Source organism: Hemitrygon akajei, chromosome 25 (genome assembly GCF_048418815.1).
Source record: "Hemitrygon akajei chromosome 25, sHemAka1.3, whole genome shotgun sequence".
In the NCBI taxonomy this organism is placed as follows: Eukaryota; Metazoa; Chordata; class Chondrichthyes; order Myliobatiformes; family Dasyatidae; genus Hemitrygon; species Hemitrygon akajei.
Window position 1 is genome coordinate 27,790,454 of NC_133148.1, and position 17,674 is coordinate 27,808,127.

Sequence of the window (17,674 nt, forward strand, 5' to 3'; positions counted from 1 at the left end):
TATCTGAATGGACAATGGACCCATAAACAATACCTCAATATCTTTTTCCCTCTGTTTTTTTTTACTACTTATTTAATTGATATCTATATATATATACTTACTGTAATTTATATTTTTTATTTTGTATTGCAATGTACTGCTGCCACAAAATAATGAACTTGATGATGTATGACAGTGATATTAAACCTGATTCTGCTCGTGTTCTAATTTGTTCTGTATTTTACTTAAATACATAATTTGCTACTCCGTTAAACAGTGGTTTGGAATTTTTATACCTTTTTAACTATTTCCATGGAAGTTCGGTCAATTGGGGCAGCAACTTAATTGAGACAAAATTACTGACCCCAATTGTTATGTTTTGCAACTCCAAAACATAAAAACCACTCGAAGGAACAACATGGAGCAAGGAGATGCATGTGTACTTCACTTCTTAATTTAGTGAGGCGTGCGTTAATGACGCGGTGGTGTTATGACATACGCCATTCACACACTTTTACAAATAACCCAAAATAAATTATGTAAACACCAAATAATGCTTAAGCAAACAATATATTTACAATATTACTCAAATATTACTGAAATATTAAATACATAACATTCCTCCCTGTTTAGCCACTGTATAAACACAAACTCAACATAGAATGCATCTCGGCATATATACATACATAAATAAATTTATACAGTAAACTTAAATAATACATATACTATACAAACATCTATAATATGGTAAATTTTAAATTGCCTCATTCAAGCCTAAAGATTTAATTGTCATGGAAGATTTCATACTCTTGTGGGATAATGTCTTTTATGATGGGGGCAGTGGGAGGAATGGGTCACTCTGCTTGGCAGAATCAGAATCAGGAAGTACAACCTGCCTCAGGAGCTGCTGATTCAATTCTATTCAGGAATAATCCAGTCTGTTGTCTGTTCGTCCATCACTGTCTGGTTTGGATCAGCTACCAAACAAGATAAGAATAGACTCCAAAGAACCGTCAGGGCTGCGGAAAGGATTATTGGTGTGAAGCTGCCCTCGATCCAGGACTTATATACATCTAGAGTCAGGAAGCGAGCAAGCAGCATTATTGTAGACCCATCACACCCTGGACGTCACCTGTTCCAACTCCTTCCTTCTGGTAGGTGCTTTAGATCACTGTATGCCAGGACAAATAGGTACAAAAACAGTTTCTTTCCGTATGCCGTCAGTCTTATGAACATTGAATTTTAGTCTATTATAAATCAAGTCCACCTGTACATTCGATGAGGTGGACCTCATTGTATATAGTTTATGATTATTTGCACTATTGTTTTTGTTTGCTTTTAATTCTGTACAGAGAGAGCTCAGGGAAACCGGCATCAAATTCCCTGTATGTGTCCTCATACTTGGCGATAATACAGGATTCTGATTCTGATTCTGTTCAATTTGCCGATCTATCCCACACCACTGAAGCTTTGAGCCAATGCTTTCATCTTGACCACACCTAGATGACTGGCATGTAACACTTTAACACTAACACTTTACCTCTCAGCTTGGATAGTACAAAATTCTCAATTTCAACCTCTGTCAATGGCAAGTTCATCCCAACCCTGGTGAAAATAGTGGAACTGGAATTTCTGCTGCACATTCCAGCCATTTTGGGTTGCTTTGTAGACCTGAGGCAGTGTGGGGTCTTTTCTGGTCTCCTTTGGATCATCCCTGCCATAATAGGGAGACTTCTGATTTGTATTCAGGAGATTCCATCAAGAGGAGTGTTCTCTTTTGTAAATTTTTCAGGCATTTTCTTTTCCAAGGGTAAACGGGACAATCCATCAGCATTTCCTTGATCAGTTGTTCTCTCACATTTGATCTTGTACTTGTGTCCTCCTGGGACAGAGCTCATCTCTGCATTTGTGCTGCTGTTGTTCGTAGAACACCCTCCTGTGGACACCACTGGCTGACAGTCAGTATTGAAGGTCAACACTCTCCCGTACAAGTACCGATTGAAACCAGACTCCAGGCCTCTCTGTCAATCTGTGCCTAATTTTTCTCTGCAGCGGTAAGGGAACATGATGCAAAGGCTATGGGGCGTTCACTTCCATCACACATAACATGTGACAAGACTGCACCTATACCATAAGGTAGGCAAGCTTCACTGGACGATGTGGATCATCACGTGTGAGTACAGTGTTTGACGTCACCATTTCCTTTGCTTTCTGGAAAGCAACCTCACACTGCTTTGTCCATTGCCATTTCTTCCCGATCTGTAGTAACGAGTTCAAGGAGTGGAGCACAGTAGCCAGGTTTGGCAGGAACCTGTTATAGTCATTGAAAAGAACCTAAAAAGGACTACAAATGTGACACATTCTTCGGCTTTGGAGCATCTTGAACTTTCTCAGCACACTGATGTAATTCTTGTATGTCAATGGTGTGACCACAGTAAGTGATGCTTGCTTTAAAGAATTCATACTTGTTGTGTTATACTCTCAACCCATAATCCTCTAATCTTTCTCATGCTGTTTGAGATTTTGGAGATGTTCCTTTTCGTCCTCACCAGTAACAATGATGTCATCCGGGTAACACCGGGTGCCTGGACAGCCTTGCAGGAACTAGGCCATAGCTTTCTGCCAGAGTGCAGGTGCAGATGCCACTCCACAAAGAAGCCTATTGTAGTGATAAAGCCCTTTCTGAGTGCTGATGGATTCTTCTTCCATCTCCATCTGTCAGTAGGCCTCAGCCAAGTCTACTTTGCTTGAAGTGTTTTCCTCCAGAGAGGTTTGCAAAGGTATCTTCCATCCTGGGCAGAGTGTATTGATTGACTTTCTGTACTGGGCTGAGGGCGATCTTAAGATCCTGAAAGACCGATTCTTCTTTGCTACTGGGACACCTGTGTTGCCCACGGGTCCACTCAGCCTCGCAAAGAATTCCTTCAGCCTCCATGTGGTCTTTATCACGGATGGTATAAGGAATTGGATGAGCTTTGTAGAACTTGAGTGTGGCATCTTCATTTAACACTATTTTACCCTGGATATGTTTTAGTTCTCCAATGTTATCCTTGAGCACTGCTCTAGCATGATCTACTACCTTTCTTAATTTGCTTTTAGTTGATTCTTCCAGGGGATGTGGGATGCACTTGGCTTTCAGTTAACTCTATTGCAGGGGATGGTGGATAGCTCACCAATCAAGTTGCAGTTGTCTCAGCTGATCACACTCCTTGTTGGTTGTTGTACTTCACTGTTACAAATGCCGTTCCCACAGTTTTCTTTTCCCCCAGTATAAGTTCTTAGTTGGATATCTGCAGGCTTCAGTTCAGTATCTTTGAAATGCCGTTTAAACTCATTTTGTGGAATGACTGAAACAGCTGAGCCAGTGCACAATTCCATTTTAATTAATCTGCTGCTCACTTCTGGTGAAAGACACATTGTTCGTCTATTGTTAGTTTTCACATTGTAAATCTCAAGGCTAGCCAGTCCTTGTCACTCTCATCATCATTAGAGTTTTCATCAACAGCTTGCAGATTAGTGCTCTTTTGGAAACAGCAACTTGACTTTTTTCTCTTCCCTGTGCAGTCCATTGATTGACAGACATGCTGACTGACTGACAGACATGCTCTTTGTGCGTGTCCTACTTTGCTGCATTTTCTGCAAGTTTTGCCCTTAAACCTGCATTGGTTTGTGAGTCACTGCCATGATGGTAACAGAATTTGTTTGGCCATTCAGGTTTCTGTTCAGATGTTGCAATTTTATTCACAGTCACTTTCATTCCTGACTGCAACTCAATTGTGTCTCTACTATGGTTTCCATTCACACAGCGATTTCAACTGTTCTTTTAAATGTGAGTTGTGCTTCAGTTAGGAATTCTTTTTGAATGCTTTCTTGTAAGATTCCACAAACCAAACAATCTCTCAGTGCATCATTAAGCCCATTATTGAAATGACAATGCTCAGACAATCTCTTCAATTCAGTCACGTATGCTGAAATGGATTCCCCTTCCTTTTGATTCTGCTTATGAAACCTAAAGTGTTCTGCAATCAACAATGGCTTCAGTTCTAAATGTTCTTGGATTATTTTCACAATATCAGCAAACTGTATGCTTTTCCACCCAATGCATTCAGCAAAACTGGCACTCACTTTTCATTGGCTACTTCATTTTCTTCAAGATACTGTTCAATTTGCTCAGCATAGAACATCCAGTTATCACTTGTGCAATTGAATGCATCTATCTTCCTGATGTAGCCAGCCATTTCTGATCTTTTAAAATTTATTATTACCATTGCCCAGTACTCACTGTTTATGAACCCGTGAATATTGTCCATTTTCTGCCTTTTTTAAAAACTCGAACATTTCACTGTGCTTCAACAGGTAGGTAGCCACCTTGGGTTCGTTGCCACCGTTATGTTTTGTAACTCCAAAACATAAAACTAATCGAAAGAAAAACACAGCCGGGAGATGCGTGTGTACTACATTTCTTACTTTTGTGAGACGTGCACTGAAGATGTGGTGGTGTAATGACGTATGCCATTCGTGTACTTTTACATATAACCTACAATGCATTATGCAAACACCACAGAATGCTTAATCAAACAGTATGTTTACAGTATTACACAAATTTAACTGAAGTATTAAATACAAAACACCAACGTGTCCCAATTAACTAGAATCCACTGTATTGTGATGAGGCAGTTGCCTCTAATCTAACAGTCAGTCAGTACTCAACTACAGGTGGCGAGGCTTACTTGCTATCAGGAAATGTAGCTGTTCAAAACACGTGTGATAATGCTTTGTACAATTAACTGTGGAGTAAGAACCAGGAGAGTTTCCACCTCGTCGATTCACCTGCCAGTAAACCGACCTTTCCCATCAGGCATGTGTGTGCTCCTTCCCAAGTGCTCTCTCTGACACCTAATCACCAGCTACTGCTGCCGCTGTGGTCAGGTTTTCTGAAACCCCCCTCACCCCTGCTTCCCTCCAGGCCACCACTGGAGAGGGACAAAAGGGGTTACAATTGAGGCAGGGTGGCGGGGTGGAAATGTGTCTCTTATCAGAGGAGGTGTTAGGCACTCCTTCCCTTCGCTAGTCTGCAGGTCACCTTTGGGCATGGTGTAGCACCAGCTTAGGCCCCCCACCCTCCACCCCCAAAATCAGGGACACGTGAAGCCATGGGGGCAGGTGGTGGACGGTCGTACGAGCAGCCGGTGCAGATCACAAAGTTATGCGACCACTGATGCCAGGCAGACAATCTCTGAAGAGTATTGATAATGGCTGGGGTCACCCGTCTCGTAAAGACACTGCCCTGAAGAAGGCAGTGGCAAACCACTTCTGTAGAAAAAATTTGCCAAGAACAATCATGGTCATTTTTGCCCACATCATACAACATGGCACATAACAAACAAACAATTGTGGGGTATATGAAATCATGAGGGATATAGTTAGGGCAAGACTGCAGAAACCTTTCCCTTTACGAGACATGAATAAAATTTGAGGACGTAGGTTTATAATGAGGAGCAAGTGATTCAGAGTGGGCCTGAGAGGTACCTTTTTCACCGGGAGATTGAGGAGTACCTGAGATACGATGCCAGAGAGAGTGGTGGAAGCAGAGTGTCAGGGACAGCAGGGAAGGAGTGGCTGGAGAGTACTTGAATTACTTAAGCATAGAAAGCTGTTGGCCAAGTGCTGGAAGATGGGATTAAGATGGACAGTTGATGAGGATGAGTTAGGCTGAAAGGCCCGTCTCCATGCTGCACCTCTCTACGAGTCCACGCCTTTCCCCCTCGCGAGTCCTGTCAAGTGACCACCATGGATTTCAACCTCCTGATGCTGCTTTGCACCTCAGCAGGTCTCCAGAGCGAGAATTGGCCTGCAGTCTGAATTAAAAGAACTAAAGGAAGCCCTGTTCTTCCAGTGCAAGCAATTCCAACACAGAGCATACCTCTGTGTTACAGATTATGGAACTACAAATTGTCTCACGCAAACTATGGAACTTCGTCTAACCTGAGGCCAAATGTCCGATGGTTGCCCAGACTGAACATGTCCTCTGGCCTCTACACGTGTCATATGCTTCATTTTTGGGAAGGTGTGTTAGCAGTCAGAAAGGAGATTATCAAATTGCGTGATCAGGTTTTACACCCAATTTACTCATGTTACATATAAAAAAATATAGGGCCGTCCAAGAGAAGTTCTAACCTGGTGATTGTTGTATTTGAAAATAAACCAATAAGAGGTTTAATTGTACATGGTATTCCGATGTTTAAGACTAATATAACCTGAGCTAAATGTTTATTTTATTTTAGACTAGGCAGATTAACAGTACAGCACAGACTAGATGGGCTGAAGGGCCTGTTTCTGTATTGTAGTGTCCTATGACTATACGAACTAGCAATGGAAGAGTGAGGGGGTACTTACAGACAGTAAAAAAGTTGCAACATAAACCCTGAATACTTTAAGGATACAATTCTATCCGGTTGTTAGAATCAGAAACACGAGAAAATCTAGAGATGCTGGAAATCCAAAGCAACGCACCTGAATTTCTGGAGGAACTCAGCAGGTCAGGTAGCGCCTATGAAAAAGACATTTCGGGCCAAGACCCAGTCCTGATGAAGGGTCTCCACTCAAAACATCGACTGTTTACTCTTTTCCATAGATGCTGCCTGACCTGCTGAGTTCCTCCAGCATTTTGTGTGTGTTGGTTGTAAGAATGCCTGAAAAAGACACAATGTTACAAAAGTTTTAAGTAAATAGTGTAAAATCTAGTATTTGATTAATATACCATAAAGGCTGATGTTAATTTCTTGTTCTGGAATGTATAGACACACTATTTCATAATGCAGAGATTACAATGGATCATACAAAGGCAAAGTCATACATTGACCTGATGGAAGATTTAAGAAAACGAACAATTGTTCCTCTCTCAGACAATAAAGCGATTATACTGTTAACACATCAGCGTGTCAGCATAACAAGATGGATGCAAGTTTTAGCTTCAAAGTTGTCTGATATTCATTTTTGGTTACAAGTAATGCGATGCAACTATCTTAACACCAGAAATGTTTCCCCTGCAGTTTACTCAGGGAATAACATCAACAATACTGGTGGGCTGAAATGTATTGCGATCCTGGCAGAAGGTTTAAACATATAGCAATGGATGGAGAGCAAAATTAGGCATAATGTAGATGGCCTGATAGACATTAATAGTTCACAAATAGGATGGATGAAAGTTTCAGAGAACAGAAAGCGCACTGTCCTTGCATCAATCTCTTTTTTTTTAAAGAAATAAAACAATCTCCCAAAGCAACGTTCGAACAGAAAAGTTAATTTTTACCTATTCTGGGAAATGATATTGAATGTAAAAATATAAAGAGCATTTGAAATCACTTGTTAAATTATTTCTTTCATGGCCATTAACCAGTTAATTGGCTCTAAGTAAATTTGGTGATTTCTGAAGCCAGTTAACGTGCTTAGTGAGTTCTGCTGTGACCTTACTTATATGCAGTCTTGTCTTAAACTGGAGGCAGACTGTCCCTTTAGTGACTACCCATCACATTCAGTTTACAAAACACAAGTAGTATGGGTCAGCTTCTCAGGGGAAATAGCCACCTTGCCCATTCTGCTTTCATTCAGTTTAAAAGCCATTCCTATATACACTGCTAAAAGCGCCTGACGTTGAAATCGATGCTTAAGACGTGGACCTTCCATTCCTTGTGCTTGAACAGATACTTAATCCCACCTTAGGTAAACCACTTAAATTCAACAGCAACTAGAGCATTTTGATAAAAAGCGAAAGTTAAGCCTGACGTACCACCCGAAACAAATAATTAAAGACTGCAGAGTTTTATGCCCAGATGAAAAATAATAAAATGACAGCATTTATGACAAACAGCTTGCATGAGATGGCAGCTGCGGTACACAGAATTTCTTACGCTATTTCTGGATCCTCGATTATCAGGCATCTGTTGTTCACCAGAATAAAAATGATATTTAGACACTTTGCAGGAAATAGATCAAATTCATTCCTCTTCCCTGCATTTTCTATATAAAGTACACAGTCTTTTACTCAAACACAAGTATAACTACAGAAACAAATCCTACAAATTACTGGTAGAATTTTTTAAAATATAAATTGTTGATATCATGAAATAGTTCCAGGATCAGACTATTTTCTCCAAAGTACTTCAGGTAACATTGCTGGTACAGTATATCCATAAACATTCTTTAGTAAATATTTCATTCAGCTTCTCGGGACATGAACTACCTCCAGAACTAAACAATTAAAACATTCAATAGATGCTAGGGAAATACAAATATTTATATTTAAAAAATAATATTCAGCTATCTTGTTTCTATTCAAACAATGACAATAATGAAAAATTAAAACCTTTTAGGATAAATGATTAAACTCTTTATGAATGAATGCTTCAAAAGCTAGGCATGGAAAGATATTACTCTAGACAGTATTGCACCTTGCAACCCAGGTTTATATTTCATACATTAAGTCTCTAAGTCATCCATTGCTACAAAATCCAGGGGTCCTGTAATGATTATTAATTGAATATTAATACACCTTCCTAAATTAATTTTGGTATAAGCAGTCTTTTTCTTCTTTTTTCTAAGTCCTAAAATTACTCTTTGGGTTATGTTCTTTCAATTACTTCTGTATAATTTACTCAAGTTAGTCTTCGCTCTGTCTAACGGCCAATCTTGCAGTTTGGGCTGTGGCCAACATCACTTAATGTCTGCAAACTTTCAATGATTGAAAATGCTTTAAGGGTCAATTTTCCCAGTCAGTTTCATGACAGGATTTTGCAGGTGTTTTGTATAGTAACATCTGGACAGAAGCACAATGAACTGGATTGTGTGGCCAGTGGAGTGGTCTGTAGAAAATTTTCATAGGTTCGTTTTGTTTTTATGATTATAAATGCTGAAGTTTTATAAGGCACTGGCGAGGCCTCACCTTGAATATGTGGACAGTTTTGGGCCCCTTATCTAAGAAAAGATGTGCTAGCATTGGAGAGGGTTCAGAGGAGGTTCACAAGGATGATTCTGGGAATGAAAGGGTTATCATATGAGGAGCGATTGATGGCTCTGGGCCAGAACTCGTAGGAATTTAGAAGGATGAGGGGAGATCTCATTGAAATCTTTTGAACGTTGAAAGGCCTAGACAGAGTAAATATGGAAAGAATGTTTCCCGTGGTGGGGGAGTCCAGGACAAGAAGGCACAGCCTCAGAATAGAGGGGCGTCCATTTAAAACGGAGATGCAGAGAAATCTATTTAGACAGAAGATGGTGAATTTGTGGTGTTTCTTACCACAGGCAGCTGTAGAGGCCAGGTTGTTGGGTGTATTTAAGGCGGAGATTGATAGGTTCTTGATTGGCCACGGCATCAAAGGTTATGGGGAGAAGACTGGGGAGTGGGGCTGAAGGAAAAAAAAGGATCGGCCATGATTAAATGGTGGAGCAGACTTGATGGGCCAAATGGCCTAATTCTGCTCCCACGTCTTATGGTCTATAATCTTATACTGGAAATTATACTTGGCAGGATACTTGGTAGTGTGGAGGAGCAGAGGGATCTGCTGGTACATGTCCACAGATCCCTGAAAGTTGCCTCACAGGTAGATAGGGTATTTAAGAAAGCTTATGGGATGTTAGCTTTCATAAGTCGAGGGATAGAGTTTAAGAGTCGCGATGTAATGATGCAGCTCTATAAAACTCTGGTTAGGCCACACTTGGAGTACTGTGTCCAGTTCTGGTCACCTCACTATAGGAAGGATGTGGAAGCATTGGAAAGGGTACAGAGGAGATTTACCAGGATGCTGCCTGGTTTAGAGAGTATGGATCATGATTGGAGATTAAGGGAGCTGGTGCTTTACTCTTTGGAGGGAAGGAGGATGAGAGGAGACATGATAGAGGTGTGCAAGATATTAAGAGGAATAGATAGAGTGGACAGCCAGCGCCTCTTCCCCGGGGCACCACTGCTCAATACAAGAGGACATGGCTTTAAGGTAAGGGGAGGGAAGTTCAAGGGGGATATTAGAGGAAGGTCTTTTACTCAGAGAGTGGTTGGTGCGTGGAATGCACTGCCTGAGTCAGTAGTGGAGGCAGATACACTAGTGAAGTTTAAGAGTCTACTAGACAGGTATATGGAGGAATTTAAGGTGGGGGGGTTATATGGGAGGCAGGGTTTGAGGGTCGGCACAACATTGTGGGCTGAAGGGCCTGTAATGTGCTGTACTATTCTATGTTCTATTGTAAGATAATGTAACCTGTGAAGAAGCAGGGAATCAGCAATACTGTTAATACAACATTAAAGTGTGCAACAAGCATGCATGTGCTAAAGAGAATGATGGTCAATTTCCTCAATGTCAAGGCTGAAAACATTATTTCTCTTCAGAAATTCAGGACCAAGTTTTCTTAACTAATGGCAACATTTAACTGAAGTCTACTACTAAAACTTGAAAGACTGAAAACAAGCGATCAATATACTATTAAACAAAATACTATTAAAGCAGTATATATTATTAAAGCTAATATTTTAATCTTTAAGTGTTCAACATTGGTGAATGATATAATGGACTTAATTGTTGAAAGATTCTCTTGTAGTTTTAAAGTGATTTCATAGCTTTCCACTACAGCCTCTTTCAAATTTGCTTTCAGATACAAAACTGTGTTTGAAACTCATAGACTAAAAGTCACTGAATATACTTTCATAAGGATATTCATATAATGCTCATGGGTAAGTACGAATTATAGGTTTGATAGAAACAGAATAAAGGTAATTCTTTCACATACAACCAAGACGCTAGTGAGTAAAAAAAACATAAGGAAAATTGCTGAGCAGATAATCTCCAGGTATAATAATCCTAGGGAATAGTTATATTGAAGCTTCGTTGAAATGCCCTTTTTAAAATTAGTACTTATTTCAATTACTTGCATTAAGAAAGGAATCATGAATACCTAGATCAGATCAGAGAAATCATTGAACTGACATGATCCAGGCACCTGAAGTTCCACTGCAGAAGGGGACCTCAATTCAGCTTTCTAGCTGGAGCTGAATTAAGGTCTGCTAGGTGAAAACATTAACCTACTTGTACAGTATGTATTCTACTGTGGGACAATATTCAAGAAAAAAAATACAGTAATATTTTAAAAATTGGGTTGAAGAAACTGGGTTAGAAGAATTGACTAATTTGTCACTGAAATGGCATTACCTGTGCAAGCTTCATCATCATGTGTGCGAAGATATGGAGAAACCCGACAACTGCATCCCATAACCTGCTGTGAGCCAGGCTTTGCTGGTTGCCGGTGCATGGACCCTGCAACACGATTAGATACAGCGTCATTCAGATCAGACGGCCAAGCTGGTCCCAAGTACTCCTCAGAGCTTCAATAATTTATCATTCAAACTTTTGAAGATTTCTTTGTAAAATATTGTTAAGTAAGGCAGTGGTTATTTATTAACAACTGGAATAATCAGCACTAGTTTAGAACATTGTGACTGTGACTAAGTCACTGGGGGAAACTAGTGAACATGAAAGTCTTTATCTTGCAATCCTCAGTAGAGACTCTCAAACTCAAAATCAAGTTTTTATTCTATTAAAATAATGCTAATGGTAGGTGATTCAATATTATTTCAAAAACTGCAATGACGTTGTTTACTTCAATATTTGTGTCTAACCAATGATTCATTTGTACATATTCAAGAGCCCTTACCATCAGGCTGTTGAACAGGAGGATAATCACACTTGTACTGAGGTGTTCCCACGACCAATGATCTCACTTTAAGGACTCTTTACCTTGTTATTTCATGCTCTCATTATTTACTGCTGTTTAGTTACATTTGCATTTGCAGAGTTTGTTGTCTTCTACACTCTTGCTCTTTCATTGAGTTACTATTCTATAGATTTGCTGAGTGATACCCACAGGAAAAAGAATCTCAGGGTGGTATGTGGTGACGTGTATGTACTCTGATAATAAATTTTACTTTGAACTTTGATATTTACATTGGGAGCACACTGTAACTGGTAAGACACCACCTTTGTTGGGCCATGCTAATTCAAATGTCCTCTTGTACTTTACGGAAACTTTTAGTGGTCTAAATGCTTCTGTGAAGCACTGGAGGACATTAATTTAAGGTGAGAGGGAATAAGGAGATGTGTAGGGATTTTTTTTTGTACGCAGAGTGGTGGATACCTGCATACACATTGCCAGATGCAGTTGAAATACAAAATACAACAGTGGTACTTGAGAAACACACACAAAATGCTGGTGGAACGCAGCAGGCCAGGCAGCATCTATAGGGAGAAGTGCTGTCGATGTTAACAACAACACACACAAAATGCTGGTGGAACACAGCAGGCCAGGCAGCATCTATAGGGAGAAGCACTGTCAAGGTTTCGGGCCGAAGGGTCAAGACAAGGGGTCTCGGCCCGAAATGTTGACAGTGCTTCTCCCTATAGATGCTGCCTGGCCTGCTGCGTTCCACCAGCATTTTGTGTGTGTTGTCTGTATTTCCAGCATCCTAGTGGTACTTGAGAAGCTGTTGGATACACACACGCAGGTTATGAAGGGTATGGATTACATTCAGGTAGAAGAGATTTAGTTTAATTCAGCTGAGGATACTGTGAGCTGAAGGGATTATTCCTGTGCTGCACTGTTCTATGTTCTAAAATTGGAGTGGATAGCTTTGCTTACCGACTGTGAAACACAATTTTATAAAGAGGTTATCCATTAGGTACTGTTAAAGGAAACACTGCAGCATATCAAGACAATGATCTAAATATGTACGTCACATTAATCTTCAATATTTTCCAACCCTCAAGACCCAGTGTTTGGGTCATTGATAAAGGCTCTGGAGTTGGCTATAGAGACCATAATATCAAAAGTCACAAACATAAAATAGTTTCACACTAGTTCAAATTTAATGCCAGATTAAGTGAGATGTATCTGGCCATGCAAAAGTATGAGAGGATCAGGAGATGTACAACTTAATAACCAGGCTTAAAAATTAATTTATCTAATCCTGTACTTCGATGGTTCTTCATGTAATGATGACAACTCTGATCTGTGTATATGGCACAAAGATATAGTGTAAACCATACATAAAAGAATCAAACCCTTAGCTCCTGTGTTTGTCATTACTTGTACCATTGTTAGAGTTAGCTTTCCTGAAATGTTAGAACAAATAGCTGATAATTATTTGAGCAAAACCTCGTGGATCCTCCAGTTTGTCAATCTTCTCTCCAGGTATCCATCAATTTGGTGAATATTTTACCAATTATTAAACAGGATGGTGTTCCCTCTCCACCTTGTGTTTTTTCTTCCAAATTGTCCATTTCAGATTCACCAACAACTTTTTGTCACTGTTACAGTTGGGTACTGCTGTTTTAAGAGATTGAGAACAATAATGACGAGTGTCTTTTGCTAACAGTGGTGCTTGTGACTTCTAAAAATTACATGTATGACTGCTGAAGGACCATAAATAGTGCCACATAAATATTTGAAGACTGTGTACGCCAACAAAAAAAACCACACTCTAGGTAACATCTGGACAATGAGTGTAGGCCACTCTTTATAACCCCCGCCCTCGGGCTGTACCATTTTTGAATGAATGAAACTACAACTAATTGTGATCAGATATTTCAATCGACAGCAACATATTGCATTTATATAATGCCTTTAATATAGAAAAAATCCTAAACTGCTTCAACTAAATTGGAGCCAACAGGAAGAGCAAATGGAAACAGAGGGTTGGGAGATTTAGGGAGGGAAATGTGGCCACCTCTGGTGGAAGCATCAAGATTAACAGGCCAGGACTGGAGGAGTGCAGACAATTCAGAGGGCTGTCAGGCTGGATGAGATAAACAAGGTGGAATTTGAAGTTATTAGGAAACAAACGCAGAGTTTTAAAGTTAAAACGAAAGGAACAGTACATCACAGGAACAGGCTCTTTGGCCCACGACGGTGAAATAAAATAATTCTATCTGCCTGTACGCGATCCCTATCCCTCCATTCCTTGTGTATTCACGTGTCTATCTAACAAATGCTTAAATGCCACTGTTGTATATCCTTCACTACCCTACTGTGTATAAAAAAAAAATCTTGTCCCACATGGCAAGATGGTGGTGAGGCCTAATTTGGAGTACCCGTCCAGTTTTAGTCACCTACCTACAGGAAAGATGCAAATAACATTGAAAGAGTACAGAGAAAATTGACAAGGATGTTTCCGGGACTGGGGGATCTAAGTTATAAGGAAAGATTGAACAGGTTAAAACTTTATTCCCTAGACTGTAGAAGATTGAGGGGAGATTTGATAGAGGTATACAAGATTATGAGAAGAAATTAATCCTCCAACTGTATTTCAGTGGTTTTCTCAAACTATCTCTTGTTTGAGTTTAGAAAAAATTAGAAGTGTGGTTTTTGATTCTTCAGTTAAATTTGAAGAAACTTGGAGACCATTTATTCAACATTTTCATATGAGTTAAATGGACTTTTCCTAAACCTTACTTTTATTATCCTTAATTATTTGGATGGAGGTTCGGAGTTATTGGCACTACTGTATGTATTTAACATTATATAATGGCCCATGTTGGTTAGTTTTTTTTCCTCTTTTTTTTGGGTTTTTTTCCCCTCTTTTTCTGTTTCTTTTACATAAATACTGTGAGTTTGGGAGGCCTTATATATTGATTATTATATATCTGATTGTCTATTTAAACTATTAATTATGTATTCTCAAATGCTTTGTATTCATATTTCATCTGTTTTTCTTAAAATTAATAAAAAGATTTAAAAAGAAAGAAAAGAAGATTATGAGGGGTGTAGATAGGGTAAATTCAGGCAGGCTTTTTCTACTGAGGTCGGGGTTTAAGGGTGGAAGACGAACATGGGGGGAAACTTCTTCACTCAGAGTGGTGAGAATGTGGACCAAGCTTCCAGTTCAAGAGGGGTTTGGATAGGTACGTGGAGTGAGAGTAAAGCACGACACACGTTTAGAGTAAAGGAGCAACCGAGCAAGGAAATCTGTTGGAGGAAGAGACCTGTGCCACAGTCCTTTAGAGTAGCGGCCTCTGACGTTCCAAGGAACAGATTATGACTAACATCTTTGTTGCGTATTCTTTCTTTATACTGGATGTGAGCTACTGGATGACACGGGACATTCATCAGTCCATTCTGTTACATTATAAACTGAAGTTTAAAAATAAGTTAAAATGAGCAGAATCTTACAGAGCCAAGGCAGGAACAGTTACGTGATTGGAAACGGTCTTCTGTTTGAAGGTTAGATTTGACACCAAAGCTGAAGTAGTATGGTCAGCCACAAATGTTGATTGGACCAGGCACAAACTAGATGGGCTGAAGGGCCTGCTTCTATGACTCCAAATGGCTGCTGATGTGAGGTCCAGATTTAGTGGCTGCATCAGCAGGTGCCCAGAACACCAAAACAAAGACAAAATTAAACCTAGACAAGTCACCTGCCAATCAACAATTAAAACTGAGTGCCCAGAGTTGGATGTCTGTCTTTGAAAAGCTGCAGGATGGTGGGGCCAAGGACGACATCCAGTGCAGACTCAGCAAAGCCAGAAATGTCTTCAGATTACTGAGCAACACAGGAGTACAGTGTCCACACCGAGGTGAAGCTGCACCAGAGCTGTCTTCTCTCCACACTCTTGTACGGGTCAGAATGCTGGAGCGTGACAGAGCATGACCTTGTCAAGCTGGAGTCATTCACACCATGAGCCTCTGGAAGATCCTCCGTACTTTCTGGCCAGGAAAGATCTCCAACCGCGCCCTACTCCCTCGGTGTCACCAAGAGGACGTGGCTGCAGTCATCATGAAGAAACATTAAAGATGGATTGGGCACAAAGATGAGAAGAGAGGCCAACTTCATCATCAGGACAGCACTTCATTGGATCCCCTGAGGGTCGGAGGAGACACGGGAGACCAAAGACATCTTGGTGCTGTACAGTAGAGGCAGAAAAGAGGACCCTGGACCGCACCTGGGGCACAATATGGCCGAGGACAGACAGTGATGGAGGACTTTCATTGCTGCCCCAAACAGCAGCGTGTAACAGGCAGTAACTAATTAACCTTGGAAAGCTCAAGAGGTAACAGATTTGATCCAGAAGGACAGAGCAGTCATGAAATGCAAAAGTGGGAGATTTCACTAGAACATAAAGGTTAAGATCTGAGAAAAACTTCAGATGGATGTTGGATGGTGATTTATTACCTGAATGTATTCAGTAAGACTATTAAACACTTGCTTAGCCACAGCCATAGCCTTGGAGAAATTCCTCTTTCCTTGCTCATCAACGACATCCTTTCCAGAGTAGTACCAGTAGAAATCACTGATAGATTCCTAAGCCAGAAAGAGACAACATGATTAGTCATGCACAATTGTAAACTGACAACTGACAGCACAGAAATAAGCCCTTTGGCCCACCTAGTCCATGCCGAAACCATTTAAACTGCCTACTTCCATTGACCTGCACCAGAACCATAACCCTTCATACCCCTCCCATCCATGTATGCATCCAAACTTCTTTTAAACTTTTACATCGAGCTCACATGCCTGACTTGCACTGGCAGTTCATTCCACACTCTCACGACCCTCTGAGTGAAGCAGTTTCCCCTCATGTTCTCCTTAAACTTCTCACCTTTCACCCTTAACCCATGACCTCTGGATCCCATCCAACCTCAGTGGAAAAAGCCTGCTTGCATTGACCCCATCTGTACCCCTCAGAATTTTATATACCTCCATCAAATCTCCTCTCAATCTTCTACATTCTAAAGAATACAGTCCTAACTTACTCAATCTTTCCTTAGAACTCAGGTCCTCCCGACCCTGCAGAATCCTTGTAAATTTTCTCTGTACTCTTTCAACCTTGTTTACATCTTTCCTGTAGGTAGGTGACCAAACCTACACACGATACTCCCAATGATCCCTTCTTTATGAATGGGAGACTTGCCTTATCCTACCACAACAATATTTTTCCATCTAGTTACATTTCCTTTTTGAGATTGTATTGATACTATGCACACACTCTTAATTGGAATTACTCTTTACAGACACTTTGCTATAAAACGATACAGGAGCTTGCAACGGAATAAAGTGTTAACAGTTTCTTCATTCAAAAGGCTTAGTCCTTAAACTGCTGGAGAACAGTGCAGAAAGATCAGGTGCTGTTTTCTCCCGGAAGGGATTAGATTTTAGTTCCAAGTGCTCTTGTCATGTTTTGTCACCCTGTAACCTTAGCCTTCAATCTCTCTGAATTATGGAGGAAAGCATGTATATAAATGTCTCTCTCCAGCAGACTTCATCATGATCATCATGAGTCCAATATTTCTACTATTTTTTAATGTTTCTTAATTGTACATATGATTTTTTTAAATGTTCTATCATTGAGCAGCACTGAACCGTCTGATTGGCCTATCAGAGTTCTCTTTGAGAACTAGTTGACTTGATCAGCATTTCTGATCTGGCTATTGTTCACGATCGCACTTAATAAAAAGAACTTTTAGGCCAACATAAATACAGAAAATTCAAAACATAATACACACCTGTAAGCGCAGCAGGTAGTCGACAGTGCAAATAATGATGTTGATAGTTGTAGTGTTGCCTGTCTGAGTCCTCAGGTAATTCTGGAAATCTGAAAGTAAAATACATTTTTAATCTATCTGTTTAACAGACGTCTAGAACATAACAGGGGTCCTTTTA

The 17,674-nt window shown here is 40.2% G+C and overlaps 1 protein-coding gene across 6 annotated transcripts in view; it reads right to left on the minus strand.

The window, feature by feature from the left end:
• Positions 1-17,674, minus strand: part of LOC140716481 (ryanodine receptor 1-like) — a 560,721-nt gene that overhangs the window by 63,423 nt on the left and 479,624 nt on the right. For all 6 annotated transcript variants that reach the window (XM_073029249.1, XM_073029247.1, XM_073029248.1 and 3 more), the window contains 3 exons: positions 17,518-17,606; positions 16,187-16,315; positions 11,175-11,279 (listed from right to left, as the gene is read on the minus strand). In XM_073029249.1, the coding sequence (XP_072885350.1) occupies positions 11,175-11,279; positions 16,187-16,315; positions 17,518-17,606 (323 nt within the window). The remainder of the gene's footprint in view (positions 1-11,174; positions 11,280-16,186; positions 16,316-17,517; positions 17,607-17,674) is intronic.